Genomic DNA, 24,740 nt, shown 5'->3' on the forward strand with positions numbered 1-24,740 from the left:
AATGGAATTAGAATTCTCATGTGGAATTGGAGATATTCCAGTCAATAGCTAACTTCTGTCTTATGAGATGAGACTAGAAAGTCTCTGAACTGTTTCACTGGCCCAGAAAAGGTATCAACTTCACAACTGCACTTAGGAACAATGTTTCCAAACAGCCTTCTGAGAATCCGAGAAGCCCTGAAGTGGTGAACTTGGCTTCCCTCTGACTAAACCCCCTCAACACAGCAGCATCTCTATGTTCCTCCACTTATGTTCAGAATATTCTTAATCTCTTTTGTGTTTTTGTTTTTGAGGCAGGGCATCATATATATTGTAGGCTAGACTTGAACTCCTTACACATTGCGGGTGACCTTAAACTTCAATCCTATTTTCACCCCCCCCCCACACACACAAACACTGGCATTACAGAATGTACCACCATATCCAATATTCCCGATCTTCTTCCTGAGCTCACAGTTCTGAGGATCTCTAGCCCAACTCTCACATGAACACAAGTGTCCCAGGGCATCTGCTCACTATCCAAAAAGCCACACCATGTACACACTACAACTTCACTTATACAAACCACCTATCCACACACAGACACCCCCAGCATTCTGTACAGGATGCATGTCACACCGTACATCACAAGAAGCCTTCTCCTGTCTCAAGGGTCAGGTCCTACAGTGTGAAACCTGTCCAGCAGTTCCTGGAGGTCAAAGAGAAAAGTACTCACCAGTACTTACCATAAGCCAATCTCAGCAGAGTTTACTGGCCACTATGGGCCCTAGCACAAAGGGGTAAATGAAAAAAGGGCCCCCAGCAGCCTGAGTTCAAATCCCAGTTGCAGCCCTTCCCAGCTGACTAGTCCCAGACAAACTTCTTAATGCCCCAAATCTGAGAGGATGACAATAATTATAGATTCAGCTGTGCAGACAGCCCTTACAAAGAACCACAACAACTGTAAGCTGTGACCTCTAGTATGTATTACAATGGGATTTCAATGGTGGGCTCCCATAGCTGGCTTCCTCTTACACCTACTAGGAAGTAGAGACTGGCCAAGAAGGAGTAGCCATGCCCTCACTCCTTAGCCTAGAATCCTGGAACTTTTCCCATTGAAGGGCACCTGTCTATCCAAGGGGCTAACACAGAAGCTAGAGGAACAACAAGGGGTCTGAACATTCAGGCATGAGGGACTCACACACTAGCAACTCACATAGCTGCAGTGATTTTCCTCCCTGGATGATATGACCAGTATCTCTAGGGTCCCCACAGAGACTTGAACTGCCCCAGGTCCCATCACCACAAGGCAACCTTCCTGGGTATGACCCTTCTAGAGCTTCTAGGGTCTCAGGAATTAGTGAGGGAAGATGGCTACCTGCTCCCCTCATGCCTTGTAGAAACTTGGTCACAAACGAAAGATGGAAAAAATTTTGTATTTTAAATTAAGAAAGAAAACATTTTACCTGAACAGCTAAGCTAACATACAGCATCACCAAACAACCTATGGCAGGTACTAAGTTCAAGGTACCAGCACATCCCCTGAGGTGCTCAGCAAGATATAGCTGTGAAAGGACAGGGTGAGACAGATAACTGGTGTGAGCCTTTGCTCGGAGGCACAAAGCATCAGCATGTAAGGACGTATGCTAGGGAAAGCACTCATTCCTGCTCTACCACTGGCCACAGATTGGGCTTGAAGACCCAGAGTACCCAGGGAAGCAGCCCGGCTATCCCACCTGAGGCTCAACATAGGCTCACTACTTGCTTCCAAGAAACTCACCACGAGAACGGGCTCCAAAGTGGGACATGAGTGAGTACAGGGACAAGGTTTCCCAGTACATAGCTTCCTGAGCCATATTTGTAAAGCTATTCATAGAGTGTGGCAAGGACAGCCTTGCAGGCATATGATAATGATGGCCATAAAAGTAAGAAGAGGAAGGTGATGAAAGAAAAAGATGGCAGTGCGGGCTCTCTCCAGGAACCTAGAGGTCAGAGGAGGAATGTGGGATTCCTTCACACTATAACCCAGGGTGGTCTTGGCAGTGAGTCAAGCTACAAGTAACAAAGTTGAGGTTCAAGTTCTACAACAGTGGCCCAAGCTCTTGTGTCCCTGTAGACAGCAGAGAGGCATCTTGGGGAGCCTGATTTTCCTAGTTCAGGTACAGGAACCACACATACTTGGCCAACATGAATTCTGATACATTGATTGGTTTGCACCTATATGTTTTTCTTTCGTTTTTCTACTACCACTTTAACAAACCTAAAAAAAATCGTATGGGAGCATTCAGATATATCACCAAAGATTCTTAGTGAACATTCTCCCCTTCATGGCAGCCCTGTCTGGGGGTGCTTGGTAGTCTCCTGACACTGCGTATGAATGTCTTCTTCCTGGGATAGCAACGTAAGATGCTCCTGAAAAAAAAAATGAACTCAAACCAAAAATCAGATTTTATTCTGATGCAGGGGGAAAATGGCTCTTAGCACATAAAGACCAAATCAAACAGGGAAAAAAAGAAAAAGAAAAAAAAGAAAAAAAAAAAAAAAACGTGGGACACACTTTCCCCAAACACCAATACCATATGTGTCCCAGAGCACCCTGTGCACTGCAAGACAGCCATAGGCACCCAGAGGACAGGCACCAACTAACAAAGCAGCTCAAACAGGTCCTGGGACAATTTATAGAAACTGAGGCCAGGCTCCCATTCAAAGAGATAAAGATAGCACTCGGTTTTTGTAAATGTTACACATCTGTTAGCAGATCATTGGTGACTTCTCTTGTTTAAAGAAAATCAAAGGCACACCACATTCGGTCCTCACACTTGGTTTCGGGTGAAAAGAATAGGCCCCTCTTCTCATCCAATGGGAGAGAAGATCTGTCCTGTGCAGACAAGGAGTGAAGCACCTTGATTTTCCTGACACCAGCTCACAGGGTGACACTAATTCAGAGTGGTGAAGTGAGATTCATTCTAATTTAAGGTATTTACTTATTTATTGCTTCCTAATAGGTGTTTCCCTCTAGAGTGCAAAAGGAAGGCTGCAGAGAAGACAGATTTGGGCCCTCCTCTCTGCACTGCTTTGCTGGCATGATAGGAAGTGGCTGCTCAAAGTGTATTTCTTACACACAAACAAGGCCAGTCAAGGCGCCGGGAACCGCCAGGCAGCTCTTCATTATGGCCATGCCCGACCTGGCCTTCCCAGTTGGAGGGGATTCCAGAAGCTCTCCACAGACAAATAAACAGCAAATAATTCCAGGGGACAGCCTTGTAGAACTGATTCCTTAATCAACAGTTAAAGAAGCAAATTGGATTTGCCCTATCACAAAAAAGAAATTAATCCCAGACCGTAGTTATTGTCTTAAGCACAAGAAGGTTGTCTTAGAGGCTTGGCTGGATAATTTCATTTTAAAAGTATCTCTAAAATTTGACATCCCCTGGGATTTGTGGTTTTCTCCACCATTATATAACTGTAAACTTCTGGATGTTAGAGATTGGATAATTCCTTTCAGCTGGACCAGGCCTCCAGTGCACTTGGATGCTAAGGATGCGCGCTAATGGGTTGCTAGGGGTTACCAGCCGGACTTGGGAACAGGGCAGCTCCCCAGAAAGCACACCAGAAGTTAGAGTGTATGCGACTTTTCTAATCTATTTTCCTCTGTTCACTATTCAAATCGCTGCTATTAATTAAAAGAATTGTTAGAGAGTCCTTTTCTCAGGCCCCATCTATAAGAGGCAGCAAAAATAAAACAGAAACAAAAGGTTTGCTCCTGTTGAAGAGCTCTGCTGGGCTGAGATCTCTGGAACTATATGTTCTCGAGGCGTTCAGCAGAGGAGTTAGCCTTCAAGCACATAGCACTCATGTGCTGGTCCAGACACACAGCCCTAGCTGGAAGAGTAAACCACCCTATAACACCAGTTGTCCTCTATCTCCTGCTGTCTCCACATGTGAAATATCTCCCTGGACTTATCCATCCTGTACACAGTTTCAAAGTTGATTAACATTTTGTCTCTAGTATTATGTTATCATAGCCTTTATGTTTTAATCCATTTTTTACACCATGGGAAAAGAAAAATACCACTATTTGAGTAATCAAGTTATTCCTGTAAAATCCTAAATAAAATGAGAATTTTATTAAAGATATTTATCTCATACAACAAGAATAAAATCAATTTGCAGTGTCAGTCCTGCATCCAGCTACAATAACATTAAAATATATTGTTTATTTGCGGGTGGGGCAGTTTCTCTTTTCAGATTGGTCAATGAGGAGGACCACATAGCGTCCTCCTTTCAGAATGCTGGCTTGGTGGCTGGACATGGAGGAGAGCATTTTTATTGTTAATCAATGCCAATCAATTCTGAGCCTTGATGTTAAATAGGGATCAATACCACTGGGCTGCAGATGAGATCTGATCTCAATTGCTGAGCAGACCTGCAGAAGTTTTTAATCATAAGGTAAATCAAGACTGGAACATAAGTCAGATGAATTAATATTGGTGGTGGAGGACCTCGCTTGCCACTGATCCAGCACAAGGAAATTTCTGTCATATTTCATTATCACTCTTAGGGCAAGCTGAAGGCAGCGTTTGGGGAGCATTTCTTAGTGGAGGCTGGAGCGCCCCTCACACCACACGGTGAATCCTCGCTGCAACTGCAGCCAGCTGGTCCACCGAGTATAGTTATACGTATGCCCCATGAATCTCATTTTATGCGATTAAGATCCATAAAAATTCAATAGCTTTTCTTCTGCAATTCACATTTTACCTGGTGAAATATCATAAGAATTTCATTATCTTTGCAGCTGTTGCCTGGGATCAAGCAAAGGTTATTATCCTCTTCGAAAACACTATAGAATATGTACGAAAATGTCAGGAGAACTGGGCATTTAAAGCTTGATTTTTTAAAAGAAAAACACTGTCTGAAGTTTAGAATAAACTGCACTTGACATTTATGTACCATGATGCATTTCTTGGTAAACTGATTTTGCAAGGAAATTCTTTGAATTCGACTCTGTGACCAGATTGTAAAAGGAAAAGGAAAGATAGGAGGAGAGGGTAGGAGAGAAGGGAGGGGATGGAAGGGAGGGAGGAAAGGGGTGGGTAGGGGGGTGGAGGAAAGGCAGCACAGTGATGCTGGACCCAGGCTGTTCCTCACATCAGCCTGTATAGGATTTCCTAACCTTCCAGATAACCATCCTTGGGAAGATAACTCTAAGAACCCTGACCGATTGGAATGGTGTGATCCTACGGCTCACTCAGGCCCCTTTAAAGCTTTTGAAGAAAAATGGTCAGCGCAGAGGAAGTGATTGATCAGGAAGCTCTGTAAATCACACGGATTCCGTACTGTCCTCCGGCCTCACTGCTAGGGTTCCATCTATGATGATAAATTAGCATTAGATGGGACCTAATGAGTTTACTAAACATTTGGGATTTGTGCTAATAAACTGGCTGGCTGTGAACTAGCAAAGGCGATGAGCAATCCCGCGGCTCTCTCTTATCTCTGTAACATGACAGTTGAACCACGCTTCCAATCTGCGATCAATTCATCATCCGACACCATTGTACATTCTTCACAAAAAGATAATTACTGCTTCCCTGGATCAGAACACTCATATTTCCTTGGAATTGCAGGTCCTGATAGCAGGCTCTGTCACTGCTGCCCTGAGCCCCACTGTACAGCTCTATTTATGATCATTATTTTCGCCTAAACAAGTCTTTTTCCTCAACTTGATAACGAAACCTGCTATGATGAGGAGGGAATGGTGACGACATCATTTCCTCTGTGGAGTGCTTTTACATTTAGTGGAGGCCTCTGGCAAATCTTTTATTCAGGGCATTAGTAAATGTCTCCACTTGTTAAAATGTATCGCTACCATTTCCTTCAACAGCAAAAAGAAAAGAAAAAAGTCTTGTTTTCAGCTCTGATTTGTTAAAAAAAAAAAAAAAAAAACAGAATAAGAGTAAAGCCAGCCACATCCCAGGGAATAAATCAAAGTGTGATTAAAAAGGCTGTAGCCGTTTTAAAATCACAGGCCCCTTGCCTTCCTTGCTTCTCCTTCTGGGTTCTACCTCCTCGCCTTACAGGGATCTGCCCTGAGACTGGTCACCTCTGTGTGACCCCCGCACACGCAATAAATTACCATAACACATAACTCTGAAACAATGTAAATTAGTTACTGTGCACAGCCTAATAAATGGGAACAAATGAGCTTGGTGCTGGAAAGGGGTCTGGATGCTCTAATTGCTGAGAGTAGTTATCCTGGGGTCTTAGCAAACATGGGCTATGACTACTATTCATGACAGACACCCCAAACTCAGCAAGCACACTTCTCATTGCAGGTCTCACAGCATTTTGTTGTTGTTGTCTTTATACCTACATATAGGCCCGGCAGCACGAAAGAAGTATTTTCAAACTATAAAACATACGTATGTGTCAGAATATTTGGAATTGAGACAAGCATGTTTTCATGTTAAGCTTTTTCAGGAATTGTGACCAACAAGTAAGGCTTCCAGAGAGGCAAGACAAGTGTCCAGGACAAGAGCCCTGATGGTCAGATGGAGTGAGAATCTGTCCTTGAATTGGGGAGTGGGTGAGAGCAGGGTCTGCTTCTGAACCACACAAAGGCCCAGCTCTGGACGGGCCCCTGGCCGTGCAGTAACTTCCACGACTCATTATTTGTTCAAAGTAATGATCTTTGGGGAAAGGACCGTTATATTTAGAGCCTGCTTGTCACGTTTAATAAATGGCAGTGACTGCTGCTCCCCGTGAAGCACTCTCCCAGGTCCTGCTTTACTCCCTGGGGCCTCCCCTGGCCGGGGACCCACAGCAGCCTATGTCTGGGTAACTGATGGCTGCTGCCCAGTGTCCAGCTCAGACCCATGACCTCTCATGGTAGGGACACACTGTTCATCCAATCCAATCCCCAACTTGTTTCCTGACCCAATCTTCCGGGTGTCATAGGGCTTATCGCTTCATTGAGAATGTGGAAGTGGATGGGGAGCCATCTCTGGCCACATGTCCAACAACCGAATATCAAGAAGAGAGGCCACCCGGCCACCCCATCCCAGCACACTGATCTGATTTACAAACCTTTCCTAATGTGAAACAAATGCCGTGGGTGTGAATTCATACTTAACCGTAAAAGCCCAAGCATTACTCTGTCTCGTATTAAATACCACATATAACTCTCAGCAGGCTTTATGTTCTGTTTTACTGTCAGCAATGGCTAAAGCTGGCCTAACATTTTGTTTGGCAATTAGGAAAATTTGTAGTTTAATTTATTAAACCAAAAAAGCCAACAACTACACCAAAGGCTGAATTCATCCTATTTTTATGCCACAGGGCAGCAGGGTTGCCTTTCCAATAATTTAATCATTCTCCTTTTTATGGCCTGCATGATTTAAATATTCCAAACAGTATTATTTAGGAAATAAAACCCTAATAAGTGAAATTGAGCTATACCACTTTAATAAGTACTTAATATAAAGTTAAAATGGTTTTAACTTTTTGTAAAGGAGCCAAGAACTTGCGGGGGGTTCAAGTGGGACATGCAGCTTGCAAAAGGCACAAGAACATTTCAATGATGACGTGCAGCACACAAGTTCAGGAATGAAAGAGATGAACACTAAAACCTCAAGACTGGAAAGAGAAGAAGAAACTTTTTAAAAGGGAGGGGAGGGATAGAATGAAAAGAATCACAAAGGAGTTAGCAGTAGGTTGTGAAAGGACAGGAGGAAAAGTTCAGGGCATGCCACTTCCAGAGGCAACTGGTCTGGAAAGCCTGCTGCCATATTTAGTATGACCTTACCTGTGGCATCCCTGAAGGGCAGGGATCCAGGGACAAATGGGGAAGTGACATGGGTTTGGGAAGGGAGAGAGACACAGAGTGGGATTCTGGGGACAGAAGCCAGGACAAGGATACTCTTCTGCAAGATGCATGATGGGAGATACATGCTATCAGACATTTGTCAAACTCCACAGGATGTAGGACACCCAGTGAGCCCTCCAGCCATCTGTGGACGTTAGTGAATACATATCAACATTAGTTGGATTGTAACCAGTGTCCCATACCCAGGGCAAAACCTTCACACTGGGAGCTTAGGATCAAGAGGTAATGGTAAAGTAACTTATGCTTTTAGTTTAGTTTTTTGTCTGCCTAAAATGGATCTGGAAAGTAGTCTGGATGTGGACACGCAGTCAGGCAGCGCACATTGGGCAGCTCCAAAGTCCCTGCCTTGTGGTCTCTGCTTCCCTGGGTCCACCTGCATGCCAAGTCTCCCCTTCTGCCAGTGGATGGCATTCTACAGAGCTGGGCATAGGGTTCTGAGTGGTGGTGAGGACTTGGCATAAATACCTACTTGTCAACAGTACTTAGACCCTACCTATGGGTGCTCAAGAAGGAAGCCTGTCCTCAAGCCAGGGTCTGACTCCAGAACCAGAAAGATCAAGTTGACTTGGCTGAAAGGGGCGCTCTCTCCAATGGGCTATAGTTGTCTTGTTCCTAATGACAGGGATGATCATAGTTGCATGACCTACTGGTCCCTGCCGCCTGTACTCCTGAGGAAGGTGGAGCATATTTCTGGGCCTGTAATCAAATCTTGGGTTGCTACTACACATGTGTCAGCCTCACATGGCCCTGACCAGGCACCAGGCATGACCTGTCTACTGTCTACTGTACAACAACTGTCTACCACTTGGACTCCCAGTGAAAACCTCAGAAAAGGAGATATTGTGCCCTTATAGGGCTAGCTTCCAAAGTCAAGCATGGTTCCCCCCTTTGTGAATTCGCCATCAGGAGAGCAAATGTTTTGAGGTCCTTGAACACTGCCTAAGCTGTATTTGGTTGTGTGACTTTGACGTGGCACCCTGCCCTCAATGCTTTCTTCTAAGAGAAAAAGCTGGGAATTACAAGCAGGGGGTGGGAGGTTAGGGGTAGGGGTGGAGCAGGCTAGAGCTGCCTGTCAGGGCAAAGGAGGCCTCCTCCCAGATGTGCAGCAGCTCCTGAGTCTTCCAGCAGAGACATGCTGGAGCCGACTTCTTCCGCTAGTGGGGCCTGGGCTCTGTGTCCTGCAACAACACCACCCGAGCCCCTTCCTTTCTGCACATGGTAAACTCATTTCCTAGTGAATTACCGGGAAGGCACTCAGTATGGCTCTGCTGCTTTCAGGGGATGCTCACCATCCATAGACAGGGGGCCCCTCCTAGATGTTTTCTAACTGAGTAACCTTCAGTGAAGGAATTGCAGATAGACAGGTTTGAGGGTTTTTCATTTGTTTTAAGGGTATGAGAAATAAGTGATGCGAATGCAACTGAAGTCAGAGTTCCCCTATGCCCCCACACACAGTGCTCTTCATCTAATTTCTTGGCAAATTTACAACATTTACAATTTTGGCAGATGTGATGGACTGTTTCCTAAATAAAGTGTTTTAGAAAGTGTTCTCCAGCTTCGAGGATGCAATGAACATTAGTCACCCCCAAGTCCGAGAAGCTTATAAAACACAACAAGAAAACCCTTAACCCATAAAAATCCCTCCACTTATTTTTCTAAATGATAGCCATATTTTTATTTTAAAGCATTCATAATGCCAGCATAATGTCTCATTATGTAGAGTTTTAACCACAAACATTTTGGAGAGATTTGCTACTAAGATAAACAAACAGAAGGAGCGTGTATTCTGGCCAGCAGTCGGTACGGATGGGTGAATGGTTTTCATTTTCTCGGAGTGCAAGCTAAGGCAGCTCTGCCAAGTACAGGTTAAGCTCCTCCAGTTCTCACTTCCTGTACCCCCACTTGTCAATCACTTCCTGTCTGCCACGACAATCTCCATCATTAGAGCCTGGAATTTTTATCTCTTCCAACATGCCTCCCGTTGCTACTGTGAGTTTGAATTCTGATAAATTATTCACCATCTTTGAAAAGTAACCGAAAATTATAGCATCAACTTGAGCCACCTATATCTGGGAAAGATCGCCCTCCTCCCTGGGTGCACCCCACATGCTTCCAGGAGGCCAGATTCTCCTGCGTTCTCCAGCGTCACGAGAAGGCCTCTGGCCAGCCCCAATTATCTTCTGGTGCACAGAGCGTAATTATTTGCTTCCTGTAAGCATGCGTAACAGAACTCTGAGTTTGGACGGCTTTCCATACGGTAATCCAATTCGTCCATGCCGTCCTAACACGATTACAGGCACTGGCTATATCTTTGCTCTTCACCTGATAAGGCTGCCGCAGAGGCGCGGGATGGTCTGCGTCAACATCCCTCCTGGAGTATCGCTTCTGACAGCCCTCCCTCCGGCCCCTCCCTCTAGCCCTGCATTTTCATAGCAAGGCGAGGCTGCTGCTGCCACTGCCTGCCCCTAACAGGCAGCCCCACACAGCTTCAGCTCTTGAAAGAGCTGATGAGAATCTGAGCTGGTCAGAAGTGCTGCGGAAAGTCATTGTGGGTCCACTGGCCTGGCCTGGTCACCCTGTAGGGCCTTATCCAGCCAGACCGGGCAGCCACAAATCTCTGCAGGCCTCCTCAGCCTAGAGCAGAGATGTAAACCCTAGGCCTGATGCTGGTCCCAATACCCCACTCTCTGTGACACACACCATCGGCGTATACAAAGGTGTGCCATGCCTGGCACAGTTGTGGCAGGGTAGTGGGCACAGAAGCATGCACACAAAGTGGACACTGTTCCTGGTGTCACCCTGTCTAAATGAAAGAGTGACACTGTGACTCTGTTAAGCTGCTCTTCCTGTTCTGTTTATTTTCAGGAGGTTTTTTTTTTTTTTTTTTTTTTTTTTTTTTTTAATTAAGGGATGAATGAATGTGGTAAACTTTTTGCCTCTCTCCATTGGCATACCAGGGAATAAAACAGCCATTCACACCTGAGCCTAGCTGAGCCAAATGGGGCACGTGCCAACCAGAATCAGAGTCTTTGTAGCCACTCCATTCATCCAAAGTGCATTTTAATATTGCCAAATATCTAGCCAATATTTTCCCTTCTCTGAAGTCCCCATGTATTAAAACAGACCCAAAACCAAAGAGTGTCTCAGCTTCCCAGCCAAGGCCAAGAGGAGGACTCGAGGGTTTCCAGGCCTGTTTGATGATAATTATATTCACTTTCAAGAAAACTGAGAAGGAAAAAATTAACAGCAAACTATGCTGTTCTTGCTGTATTATGCATACAGAATGACAATCCATCATTTCAGAAGTTATCAAACAGGTCTCCATTTTGCAGGTTATCCAAATGCTACTGAATAGAAAACCTTGGGTTCCCTAAATGATGTGTAATTAAAATTATTTTTAAAATCCTCCTTGACAGGCCGAGGCTTAGCCAAAATGTAAATGACATTAAAGAAGACAATGAATTTAATTTTATTTAATGTCCCTTTTTGCAGATCCTCATTTACATAGCATTTTTAACAAAAGCGTTGACCTTATAAACGCTGGCATTTGTACAGCTTCGCCGAGTTGGATTTAATCACGCTCGTGCAAGGCCATGAGGGAGGGAGCTTTAAGTTCTCCGCTTGGAGATAGAGTAGGAATAAAAACATCGGGACTGGTCAAATGTTTATCCACCCTGCTTCTGAAAACAACCTGACAAGAAGATGTAAGGGGCTAGGGAATAACCCGGTGCTGTTTGTAAGGCTTGGTAATAATCATACATAATCGTTTGGAAATATAGCTAATAAAAAATATAATGAGTGTTCAGCAAAATCGGCATTAGGCCCAAATTACATGATATTAATACTTGAACAGGTGCAGAAAGGAGCTTTAAATGAGGTAAATGAATAAATTGTCCCAGAGCACAACTGTGTGTGCTGACAAAAAGTCAATCCCATGAATAATTCAGCAAGCAGGACTGCCAGCAAAGGTCGGCTCTCTTTGACCTTTGTGACAGGAAGTGAAAGGAAACACTGTTGACTAAAAAAAAGGAGAGGAGAGAAGGAAAGGAAAAAAGAAAAAGAAAACCTCCAGTCCTTTTGGGCTACTGTTCTGCAATCACTTTAAAGGTGTAAACTTAAAACACACAAATGAATCAAAGCATAGCTCTGGAGGGCTGAGAGGGAGCACAGAGCTAAAATCTCTGGTACTTACACCCTCGGACCAGAGACGGTGTGAAATCGCAGACAATGAGAGGTTAAGCAAATAATGTTTTTCTACAACCCAATGTCAATTATGTATAAAAATCTGAGGTCAGCTGAAAAGTATTTTCAGAGCCCACAGGGCTGAAATTCTGTAACAGCTGTTAAATATGACAAAACTTCATGCACCCCCCAAAAGAAAAACTACAGCCATTCCAAACTCTGTATGAAAGAAAATAGGATAAACAGATGTCTGGCTCCCAGACAGGAAAGTAGGACAGACTTGGAATGATAAGTCTCCCAAACTCTATAGACTAATGCCAGATTTATTGGGGAGGGGGCACTGCCTGCTGCAGAGATGCCAGCGAGCAGGACGCCAGAGACAGTGCCATCTGGAACCACCCTGCAGAGCATGCTCTCAGTTGCACACGGCCCATGGTGTGCAGCCAGCCCGAGTGGGCAGCCACATTGCCCTGCTCCTGAGTCCTCCACAGGCTGCAACAGTTGGACCCTGTGTTTCAATGCTCCCCAAGCTGAGTGAAGAAGGGGAGGGTAAAGTGAGGTGCCTTCCCCAGGCATTTGCAGAGCTCCTGAGGAAACAGACCCGGATGGCACAGGCGAATAATGTGAGCCCAAGTGTGGTTTTGGTTTAGCAGCTACGCCGACATCCTGTAATCATTTGCAGCCCTTGGAATGTACGGGTGAAACAGGAGAGATTTATCTGCTCATATTTGGGATATGTGGACAATGGGTGTTCCTAATGAAGACCATCTGCTTTTGTGTTTTCCCAGAAAACATTATTTCATGAGGAAAATAATACTCCTTTCCTCCTCAGCAATACCATAAAAATTCATGCATGTGTATGTGAGTGTGTATGCATTTGCATACATACACTTGCATATGTGAGGTGCCTTGGCTGTATATGGCCATGTGGGTGTGTGTGTGTGTGTGTGTGTGTGTGTGTGTGTGTGTGTGTGGTATGAGGAGGTAGGCCTCCTTCCTTGCTTCTGGTTCTTTCTAGGTCAATTCAGTGTATGCAGATATGTTCCTATGTTATCCCTTACAGGCCATATCTTTACAATGTTATATTCCTTCTAGACTTGGCAAGTTCCTATATTATTTTAAATGCATGGAACTATAAAAGAAATGTTTCTCCAACAGTGTTTTATGTGGGAAAAATAGTCCACATAAGGAAAAGCTTCACTATAAATAAAGATTTCTAATGGGAGACATCCTCACTGTCCCCCCCCCTTACTCTGAAGTGTCTTCCATGCCATTTGTAAGTATCTAATACTTCTGAAAGATAACTAAACTAAATTGTGTAATTAATTGATTTAAGGCAACAGGGCCTATAGAATGTGATTACCCTGCCAGAGCAGTGAGCTTACTTCCTTGTTCTCATAATACACAAAGCGGTCTCAACGTGTGGAAGAGCTTCGTGTGGGTTGGAGCAAATGTGGGTCCATTGATCTCAATTCAGGTTGGAATTATTGGTTTATATCCTCAGGACAAATATGCTTTATCTGGTCAGAACCTACTAAATGTATCCAAAGGCCATAAGGAGCTGGTGCAGCACCCCGTATAGAATTCCTAAGCCAACTAACCAAGTGAGAACAAGGCTGGTGGGGACCTGTAAACTCCGTTCTGATGGGACAGTTTATTCTGCAATACTCAAGAGGAAACCCAGGCTAAAATCTCTACAGGAGCAACTAATTTTCAGAGGCAGTCCACACCCCACAGAAATGTCTGTATGAAACTGAGACACATCTCTGTTGCAAATGACCACTCTGATCCAAAGAGATCCCCTGCTGAAGATGAGCCTCTCTCTTTGATTAACACAAGCTGTATTAGCAAACACTAAATTCATTTTTTTCCTCTCCTAAAAATATGCCTTAAACTAGAGGTAGTGTCAATACCAAAATCAGTTCACAGGGATTTACAGCAAGAAACAAAATGCTAATAGTATTTTGTCATTAAGAATGCTAAAAAAAAAAAAAAAATGTACACTGTATTTGTCAGCACATAAAACTATCCTTACCTTAAAATCCCTAATATGGAAGGTGATTAAAAATCCGATAAAATTGTCATATCTTTGAATTTAGAAGCAGAGCAGATTTTTCATCAATAATTAAGACCTCCAAAGCATTTATGCCAAGCGTAAATGGAGCTTCAATCCTCCTTATTCAAATAAACATGGTAAACCCATTAACCAAATGTTTTTACATTTTTCCCTTCCTGTTGTGCTTCTAGAATATCAATGATCACATACTTCTCTTGGGTTATAAAGGTATGAGTGGTCTTTGCAAATATTTTAATTAAACAAATGTAAGAAAGACCTCTTCATAAGAGAATTAAAGAGTAAATTTTGTATATCGGAGGAAAGCACTACCCATCATGTGATTAAAAACTGAGCCTTGGATGTTATTTGCTATCAATGTTCAATAACTAGCAGCACACTGAACAAACCCAAAGTGCTTTTGAAGGGAAAATCAGTGTCTAAAATGTAAGTCAAACCAACATGTCCTCCCCACCATCATGGCATATTTCTTTTAAGTCATGATTTAAAACCAAACCACATTTAAAATCTCCAAGTATAAAGATTAAGCATTTTCACAATCTCACATGAAAGGCTAATAATATGGGGTGCTTTTCAAGCATCTTCCCCCTCAGACAAGGTTCCAATGGCTGTTGGGTACACTTTTAGCCCATCCAGAAAATAACAAAATAAAATAACATGAGTTCCATCTCAAGATAACAACCCAAAGCTGTATGGCTTCCATAGCCACAACACTGAAACAAATATAATTACATTGATTTCTGTAGCTCCAGTTTTGCAAAGTGTTGAACTTGTTCTCAACTGCCTGAGTGACGGCCACAACTGGTCAGCCCTATTTGATTACTAATAAGAGAGCTGTCCCTTCTGTCAGATACCGAACATTCTCCACTAAGCAAACAGCTATTCCAGCTAGTTAAACATTAGCAATGCTCCCCACTGGTGCCGCAGACTTCTTTAGGCTTAACTCGTGGGGTTTTCCGGGTTTAATTTTTCAGACCCTGGACAGCAAAGTTCATGATCAAAAGATAACTTTGTAATGAAAGCTGCTGAAACTCAACCCCTCTTCAAAACAGTCTAACCCTCTGCCTCACAAAACTGGTGTCATATATACACGTCTAACATTTATTCGATTTGGGTACCAATTTCAAAATCTGCAGTCAATCACACACTGGGCCCCTTGCTGCTCCCCATTGTTGGGAAGAAAGAAATCTCCTGTCCTCCTCAGAATAGCCTGGGTGAGTCAGGAGGGGAGGGTGGCACTGTTTTGTTGTTTCCACTAAGGCAATGCCAAGTGCACATTAGCACCATTAGGACTAATGATTGGTATCTTAAAAGGATGCCACGTTGCCCAAGGAACATGATAAATGGCAAGATGAGGAACAGCAAACCTAAAGAATGCATATAGCTAATCTAGTTATGGAAATTAATGTTGGAAATGTAACCAGCATGTGTAATTAGTTTCAATTATAACAACTTTGGTTTGTTAGTTACATATTTGCTACTTGACATAAAACGACAGCCACAATTGGAAAAAAATTAGGAGACATTTTGCAACTAATTGAGAGCAGATTAAATTCATTCTACCACTGGGCGATGATTGCAAGAGCACCACCACCCAAGCTCCAACTTCAATGACCATGAGTTTTTTTAAAAAAATAAATAATAATGCAAAAAGATGAAATACTTGTTAACAAATTAGCAGAAAGCATTTTATGACATATCTCTGGGTTTAAAGCCAGAGACTCTCTAGGCATAAAGTGCTCCTCACAGTGAGAGCAGTGGCAGATGAAACTGCTTCCCTTGACAACTCGCAAGCAATTACTGAATCCCCACAGAGCGAGCCACCGGGTTTCCACGTCAACCCACCTGTGCATGATAACACATGCGGACAAATGGTGCCTTGCACAAGATGAGCCCAACACCAGCCTCAAAGCTAAGGAGCCACTGGAAGTCAAGCAAAGCAGAGAGTTTTGCTGGTTGCTACCATTTTGTTTTGAAAATAAAGAAGTCATCCTTACCTGTCAATGATTACAGGGTCTGAGGGCGTCTCGTTTCTATTGCCACAACTCTTCTTGTCACAGCACCGGCTGTGGGGCAATTGTAAACATGGCTTTTAGTATTCATCTCAGCTTCCTCTGTCCAACTTGTAACTTTTTTTTCAAAGTCTGACAATGAAGCGGTAGGAGTCAAGAAAATAGTTTTCCTACTTAGGCAGCTTGACAAATTTCAACCTAGTGAATTCACATGCTCTTCAGCTAAACTTCTGTTGTAACTTTCTGCCAGAAGGAGCAGAGTTAAACACGTCTACTAATACTAGCAGGGTAGCCAGAGCTCCTATACAAATTATGATGCTAAAATGCAGAAAACATGCTGTTGGTGTTTGTCTTTGCAATGAACTGAGGAGAAAAGGCTGGAGGCTGGGGAATAACTTTTCACAGCTTCAGCTTTTGTTTACCTCCAATTGTCAAGCTGTTATTTCTGGAAAAGATGCAAGATGCCACCTCTAACCAATATTTCTTTGGGGCATTTATTAATTATAAGCACAAAAGCATGCATCAATCTATCACAAACGTCTATTGTCGCTTCTTTAAGCCCACCTTAACTCTGTTATTGAAACTTTAATTAAAGCAGAAACGAAACAAAAATGTTATGCTTCTCGCATTTTAAAAAAGCATACTTGTATAATGGTTACATGTCTAAATTAGCTAAATTAACACCATATGGTAGGCAAAGTATATAAAGCCTTTTAAAGCTGACAGCTAAAGTGATTAAAGAAAGTCTACAGTCTTCCACTTAGAGCTTAAATCACATCTGTGCGCTTTCTATGTTAATTGCTGTACATGCAGAAGTGGATAATAAAGAAATTCCACTTTATTGGTTGTAATTTATATTTATTACCTGATATGAGAAAAAGTCAGCTTTTGTATATTGGTGCTGTAACAATACCTCTGCTCAGAAGTGGCATTCAGGCAACAGGCACCATAGCCTAGGAGAGTATGCCCCTCAGAGTACGGGGCCTGCTACTGTAGGCTGCAAGCCTGCACAACCTTTCCTTATTATTCCTTGCAACTATATTTCACATGCCACACATACAAAGTCAATGATGCGTTTTTATTCGCCATGTAGGGGCGAAACTCTTGTGGTAGTTAGAAAAAAAACAGGTGGGAAATTGCTCTTCTGACAGAGATCTCAAGTAACGGCACGCTATCTAACAACAATATGAACGATGCATCGCTGCTCTAGGGAAGAGGTTAACTGACAGAATCACAATCCAATTCTCACATACACGAGCTCTGTAATAAGTACAAAAGGCTTTCCTTTTTATCAATAACAGACAATTGTATGTCTCAGGATGCGAGCGTCGGAGAAGGAAGTAGTCAAATGAGTCCCAGTGAACTCTGACTCCTGCATGAGGGCAGATGCATCCCCTGGTCTGTTTTCTTTCTTTCTCTCTCTCTTTCCTTTTTTAACTATATTGCCACGACACGGCCAGTATATTAATCCGCTCAGCTGAGCAGCCGGTCGCACTGACCATCATCATTGATGGGGAAATGAGGTCAGACGCTGCTTTGGCCAAGCCTGGGGCCTCTGGCCTACTAGGTTTCAATGGATGCCCTCTCTCCTGCAGTTGGGTGGGGTGACCCGATGCCTGCAAGCGTCCCTGCATAGACTTGGCTGGTGCCAGGGCCACCCGCTTCCCGGGGCTCACCTGCACATGATCTCGTGGGTCAGCAGCACGCGGCACATCTCCGGGTTCTTGTCCTGGCCTTCATAAACGATGGCCTGAGTGGGGGACAAGCAGAGGCAGGGGTCACGCAGAGCCCGCGGCTTGGGCGCCAAACCACCAAAGGAGCTGCAGGCCTTGCGGGTAGCAGGTGCACAGCCCCCCGAGGGGAGGCGACTGGTACAACAGACCACCCTCCCATCCTGCCACCCTAGGCACGGAGCCAGGCCTCAGAGGCCTCACACTGCCCGCTTGCCGAGCTCTTCCCACGAGCGCACGCCTAGCCTGGGTTCCAGAGGACTGCGGAGAGGGCAAGACAGGGTCTGCCAAGACTGGGATACGGCCTGCGAGGGCGCACGGACTCCCACCCGGCTCCTTGTGCCTGAGCCATCGTAGTCTGGCGGGATCCTCCGGCCATTGTCTTCCCTAAGGCCCAATCTCTCTGTCGGAAGAAGCCGATCATAGTACGATGAGACTACGTAAGCCAAGAGGTCGCAAGGCGCAGGAGCAACCCTCCTCGCCCTGTAAGATGCTGCCCTGGCCGGTCGTAGCCCTCAGCCCTGCATCCTGCTCTCCCCCCACCCCACCCGGAGCTCTAGCCGAGGCTGGCGGCTTGGGCTGCGTGGCTCGGCTTCCCGGACCAGCGGGAAGCCGTGCACAGCGGCCACACGTGTTCGCGCCACGCCAGGGAGCTGATGGCCCGCAGGAGGGCCCGGCCCGGGGCGCCCCTGCTCGCGCGGCCACGTGCTCCTCGCCCGATGATATTTGGAAAGAAAGTGCTAATGGCCAATCTGGTGTTTATTTTCAAAGTGCTAACAATGATTTTTCTCGGGTAAAAAGGCAGTGTCTGCGCGCACGCTCGGGTGGGTTTTGAGCAGAGGCTCCGCCAGATGGTGCGAAGCCCTAGGTGTGCTCACGCCGGCGCCCAGCCTGGCTCCACCGCCGGGAACCGCAGCTCGGCTGCCCTCGCCGCCGCCCGCCTCGCCCAAAGAAGGGGAGAAAAGGCCACTGGGGGAGGGGCGGGAGGCGGGGGCCGCCAGCCGCTGGTTCCGGGCAGAAAATTCCTCCAAGGGGGAGGGCTGCCTTCTCGGCAGTCCCCCCCACCTCACACACACACCCCACCCCTGGAAATTACTTCCAATCTCCTCCGGCACTTTCCTGCACTTCCAGGAGGACAAAGCCCTTGCTGCTAGGCGTCCGGGACTGGCTTCCTGGGAAGAGGGTAGAGTCTAGCCTCGGTCCGCGGCCTGGAGCTCAGCCCGTTCGGTACCGCAGAAGTGGTGGGAGTCGCCGCAGGCCAACAAGAAGCCTGGGGCTGCTGGGCTAGAGGCCTTGGCGGCACCAGTACTTCTGAACGAATGGCTTGTCCTCCGATGATCCCCGTGTTTATATTTGATTTATTTTTTATTTTGTAGCACAAACAGAAATCCATAAACTGTCTGTTCAGCGCCATTGACTCTTTGATCAGTTACTGGGCTATTTCTTTACTTTTTCCCCCCTATCCCCGTCAGTGAGGAGATTAAATGCCTGTATTTTCTGCACCGTGTACATTGCAAAGATGCTAGACGAAATGGACAATAAAAGTACTTTAACCGAAGCCCCCTGCTTCTCCCGTACATGAGGCACAGAAACTTAGCAGGGCCTGCAAAACCCTCCTAATTAGACTGCAACGATTCCCAAAACCTTCTGCCCGACATACAAAGGAAATAAAGGGCGTCTGACAAACAGCAGCCGAGTTCCAGAGCTTCTGTGAATCACTGCAAGACTGGCAAAGGACACACCACAGTCTGTGTCCGAAAAAATAGGTTTACCTGCCAGATCTCTGCTCCAGAAGAAAAACCACACAGCTCAGCCGCTGCAGACATTAAAACCTCATGTTCTGGCTGCCTAGGTAAGGACAAACTTTTCAGAGACAAATAAAATGTGCAGATTGTGCCCAGAGAATGGGGGGCATGTGTGCCAGACTGCAGGAAGCCTGCAGGAGGGCTCTTTCCCAGTTGGTTCACAATTATGAAAGTTAACACCAAAAAATGAAAAGGCTACTTTCATTTCAAGTGTGAAGTGCAGCTTACAAGTACATCCTAATTTCGAAAGGAATCAGTGCAGGGTGTGTTTAATTTAGGAATTCTATATACAGCCACCCAACATTCTGTTTTAAGAAAGTGGAAACAACCGTTTTTAAAACAATAACACACCACCCAGGACAACATAAGTAGCCAGATTCTGAACACGGTCAAAAAGCAATGAGGCGCTTTTCTGCAGTTAATCACATTACTGATAGCCAATAGTTATCATCAGAAAAGTTGACCAAGACAGGTTAAATAATTTAATAAGGAACTGCTTGTAATTATGTTATTTACAAGGTATGACAGAGGGTGGGAGAGAGAGCAGAGCAGTGGATGGGCTTCGGTGACCCCTGGAGCTCAGACTCTGAATTATGGAGATGGGGGGCTGAGAGGTGAAGATGGACTAGAGGAGAACAAGGTGACTTTTCACCCCAGCACATTTAACTTTTAAATCCAAACACATGTCTCGTGTTACTAGACCATGACACTAGAAAGGAGGAGGGAAAATAACTAATCGAGCTTAACTCGATGAGCTTTGGGACAGAGTTGGTTGCCTTTGCAGGGGGGATGGATCAATGAAATTATTCCAGACAGAGAAAGAAACGTTTAAAAATAAACAAGGGGAATCTCGAAATTTTCTGTCAAATATTAATTACCATAATTAATTAAGACAGTGTTTGATTCCAATCACAAGTCATTTAATAAAGCATATATGTCCTGCTTTAATGACAGCATAAACTATTGTACCAACCGCTCCATTTATTCCAATAAATATGGAATTCTCATTAGCATGTCAAGGAAGCGAAATGAAAAACAAATACAGGAGATCCATTTGTCAGTCTGCTCTCTCCGCCCCAGGACAACCCCAGCTCAGCAGAAAGGACAAAACAATGAGTACAGAGGCGTAAACTTTCTCACCTGCTTGGTCATTGAATCTATGAGGCGGACATAGAGATCTTGCTCTGTTCTGACGCCTGTGGCAGGAGAAAGAAAAAAACAACAACAAAAACAGAGAAATTCTCAGCAAGATTTTAGCCTGAACCTCAAGAGGGACACCCGCCCGGTCCATGGCAAGCCAGTGCCTGTGACTACTGCCTCCACCGGGCAGCAAAGCTTTAAGGCAATCCCTACAAAACTGGGAGGGAGACAGAAAACCCCAGTTGCCTCTGACATTTTTCTTTTCTTAATTAAGAGTCTCGGGACTCTTAGCGTTTTCTTTTGGAGGTGTAAGAAGCCTGCCTGGCGGAGAGCAGGCCTGCGTGCAGCTCTGGGCCCATATGGTCATTTATTTTTCGAAAAGAGAATGCACCCATGGAAACAGAGTCCGAACTCCTTCCAGAGCCTCTAGAGGGTTCTTCTCTTTCTAAACCGTGCACAGGAAGTAAGTTATGCCCGGCTTATAGAGCTACCCCCATCTCAATAATTAACATTAATTTGCAAAATTGAAAAAAGTCACTTTAAAGTGATGTTCTGCAGGAGCCCTTATCGATCCCCCTTTTACTTTCTACTTCAAGCCCTACCGGTTAATCATGTGAAGTGCCATCGACTTATCGATCGTTTATGTTTTGTTTTCCTTCTATGCCATGAGAAGATTTCGTGTTTACACCCATGTCATTTTAATCTCAAAATCTTTATGTCCTGTTACCATCGCGGGAAGGGAGAGAGCCAGAGGGCAGACAGCAGGCAGCAGTACTCACCATTGCTGTACAGTAGCTGCAGTTTATAGTGAATGCCGTTGTTGGTTTTCTCGTTGTTCGGCTCCTGAAAGCAACGATAAATAATTGCATTTAGCGTGGCAGCGTCAGGCGCGGTCACCGCGCTCGGTCCCCCTCCAGGATCGAGGCCCCTCGGCCTCACGCACTGCAGGCAGGATTCCTGGCTTGCAGCTACGCGGTGATGTCACTTTTCCTGCCGCAAGCCCAGCGTTCCCCTCGCCCCCAGTGAGTCCGAGGGCACAGAGAAGTTGTCCGGCCCTTGGCGGGGCCAGTGAGACCGCACGTGGCGGCGGGGTCACCAGGCAGAGTGCTCCCGCCGCCGAGGGAGGCACTCGGACCCCGTGAGTGGGCACCGACTGCCCCCTACTCCTGGAGAGGGAGGGTGCGATCGCCAGTGTACACTTACTTTCTCTTTCTCCACAAAGTCCACAAAAGCGGTCCTTTCGATCTCCACCGGCTGCCCCTGCCTGTCGTAGAGCGCCAGCACGAAGTGGAAGAAATTGGATTTCCGGAGGTTGGAAGGTGGCTGCTTCTCGAAGTGCGCCCGCGCCAGCCCCACGCCGCTGCAGGAGGAAAGGGACAGCGGCCCGGTGAGCAGCGCGGCGCTGGCCGGAGGAGGGGGCCGGGCCGGGCCGGGGCCAGGGCGCGCGGGGGCGGCCGGTACGTACCTCTGGGCGGCCGTGTTGGCGTCCACCACGCCTGCCGTGTGCATCCACGAGCGCACCGGGTTCATGCCGCTGCCCAGCGGCTCCTCCTTCATGGTCGTCCCCCCGCGCGGAATATTCTCCTGAATCCCAAACATGAACACTGCTGGCAGCGGCCGCGGCTCCCGGCCGAAAGCGCGTCCGCAGTCGGCGGCGCTCGGGGCTCGGCGGCAGGAGGCTGCCCTGGCCGCCCTGGCCCTGCTCGGCGCCTGCGGTGCGGCCCGCCGCCGGCTTCAGCCCGTCCCGGGCAGGCGCGGCATACACCGGCGGCCGGGCGCTGCGGACGGCCGGGGACGCGAGCGGGCTGCACCGGCGGCGGCGCGGCGCTTCGGAGGAGCAGGGCGCGGTGGACGCGGTGGACGCGGTGGCCGCGGCGGCGCTTGTTGTTGTTGTTGTTTGCAGACGCGCTCAACGTGGTGTCATCCTAGCCAGGCGGCGTCCGCGGCTGCAGGACACTGCGGGATCGCCCGCTTCTGGCGCGGCCCGCCTGCTCCAAAGACAAATAAACGGGGCAGTGAGTGCCGCGGCGCAGTCCCGGGCGCAGGCGGGGCGCGGCGGGGCCTGGAGCGGCGCGCGCAGCGGACGGAGGCGCACAAAACTCAACCCTCTCTCCCCGAGGAATGGACCCTTTCCCGGGAGCCAAAACTCGAAGCCCCCGGGAGCGGCGCTGTCAGAGGGTGACGTCGGGGGGCGGTGCCTGCGCCATATATGGGAGCGGCCGCCCCTCGCCGCGCCCCTCGCCGCCGCCGCCGCCGCGCTCGCCGACTGACTGCCTGACGGCACCGCGAGCCGGCCCGAGCCCCGCGAGCCCCGCGAGCCCCGCCGCCGCCGAGCGCCACCGAGCGCCGCCACTGCCCCCGGCCACGCGCCACGGCTCCTCGAGCCCAGCCGCAGCCGAAGAAGTTACCTCCCGCCCAAATAAATCTCGCAAAGAAACTAGCACAGCCAGTGCATAAGTGCCGCTTGGCCCGTTATACCTGCCCACAAGACCTGCCACACAGTCAAAACACCATGGGACGGAGGAGGAGCGCCCCAAGTCGCCCCCATGCATACAATAAATGCCAGGGCAGTACTGGTCCTGGGGTGCCCCAAAGGGAACAGCAGGAAGAGGCTGGAAGGGCGCGCGAAAGGGGATTCCAGGGGAGGGAGGGACAACAACCGACTGGGAGAAGAGGGTGCCTAGTCCCCACCCTGTGGCTGCACACACCCTGCCACCACCAGGGCAAGAGGCGAAGCTCAGTCTGATTTCTAGGCAGACCTAGGGCTACTGCGGGGCCGGTTTGCCTACATCTGAGCCCCGCTGAGTGCCCCATGCTTTCCACCCAGGCAGAGCCTGCTGAGTGCCTGGCCGTGGTCCACGTCGGAGACAGGTTCCTTCGGATGTCCCCTCTCCCTCTGATGGTCATGGGTGTTTCAGGCCCCTGGCCTGTCCTTGGGAGCGGCAGTGACAAAGAAGGCTGGGCCCTCTCTGGGCCGACGGAAAGAGCGCTCGGCCTCTCCAGCGACCCGGAGCTGGTGTCCAGCCTGTAACGCGCTCTGAGCGGTGGCCAGATCTCACCAGCTCCAAACGACTGAAAAACAGAGCAGATGCCTTGGGCGCCAGGGACCCTGCCCTCTGCGCTGCCCGGCCTGAGTGACCCGGCGCCGTGTGGCTTTCCGACCTGGTTTCGAGGAACCCGGAGGGCAGCTGGGAATCCAGCAGCGGCCCGGATACGGTTCCCAGGCGCCCGGCCCGCCCAAAGGAGATCTTGTGCGACGCAAGACAGAAGCCCAAGGGACGACCTGGAGATGTCCCAGGCTCTTTCCTGCCACGAGAAATAAGGCCCTTCTGGTTGTAAAAGAAGAAAAAGAAAAGGTTTCTGGGTGCAAGTGTTGCAGGGTAGCCTCTTCCCGCCGGGCCTAGGGTAGCTCTTCCTTTTTTGTGAATTGGTGGCGTGCGTACGTTAATATTTTAATTAATCGGGAAAATCGAAGTCCGATTTACGTTATCTGGGGAGCCCCCACACGCCACTTGGAAGGGGCGAGAGAAAAGATGTGCTGGAAAGCAATCTATTTTGCTGGTGTTGGGGGTTAATGACTATTGCCAAAGATAAGTGAATTATCAAAGCTGTTGCGCCAGTCCCATCTCAAAATCCATTACGGGGCCGGCCGTCTAATTAAATACGTAAGTATAATAAAATCATATTTTATGACTATTTGAGGGTAATGAGATTAGTCTTTAGAAGCGATCGCCACATATTAAAAATGCCACTGTCTATAGAATGTTAATAACCTTAAATCAAAGTGTATGGAAACTCCTCACGATAAATTAAAAGAAAATTTCTGTATTCCTAATAAGCCCGGCGTTTTCCACTCACAGCAGACCCCCATGCAGGAGGCAACACTTTTCCCCTGGAAAGACAACACAGAATAAAGTTGGCCATGGGTGGAGGGTG

At 47.1% G+C, this 24,740-nt stretch overlaps 1 protein-coding gene across 9 annotated transcripts in view; it reads right to left on the minus strand.

The window, feature by feature from the left end:
• The window catches only part of Ebf3 (EBF transcription factor 3), a 116,639-nt gene extending 94,219 nt beyond the window's left edge, over positions 1-22,420 (minus strand). For all 9 annotated transcript variants that reach the window (XM_051193234.1, XM_051193232.1, XM_051193231.1 and 6 more), the window contains exons 1-6: positions 22,270-22,420; positions 22,008-22,164; positions 21,584-21,647; positions 20,805-20,860; positions 17,806-17,879; positions 16,115-16,183 (exon numbers count right to left, since the gene is read on the minus strand). In XM_051193234.1, coding sequence (XP_051049191.1) covers positions 16,115-16,183; positions 17,806-17,879; positions 20,805-20,860; positions 21,584-21,647; positions 22,008-22,164; positions 22,270-22,403 — 554 coding nt within the window. In that variant the 5' untranslated portion in view covers positions 22,404-22,420. The remainder of the gene's footprint in view (positions 1-16,114; positions 16,184-17,805; positions 17,880-20,804; positions 20,861-21,583; positions 21,648-22,007; positions 22,165-22,269) is intronic.
• Positions 22,421-24,740: the final 2,320 nt, after the last annotated feature.

Source organism: Phodopus roborovskii, unplaced genomic scaffold, assembly GCF_943737965.1.
Source record: "Phodopus roborovskii unplaced genomic scaffold, PHOROB, whole genome shotgun sequence".
NCBI lineage: Eukaryota > Metazoa > Chordata > Mammalia > Rodentia > Cricetidae > Phodopus > Phodopus roborovskii.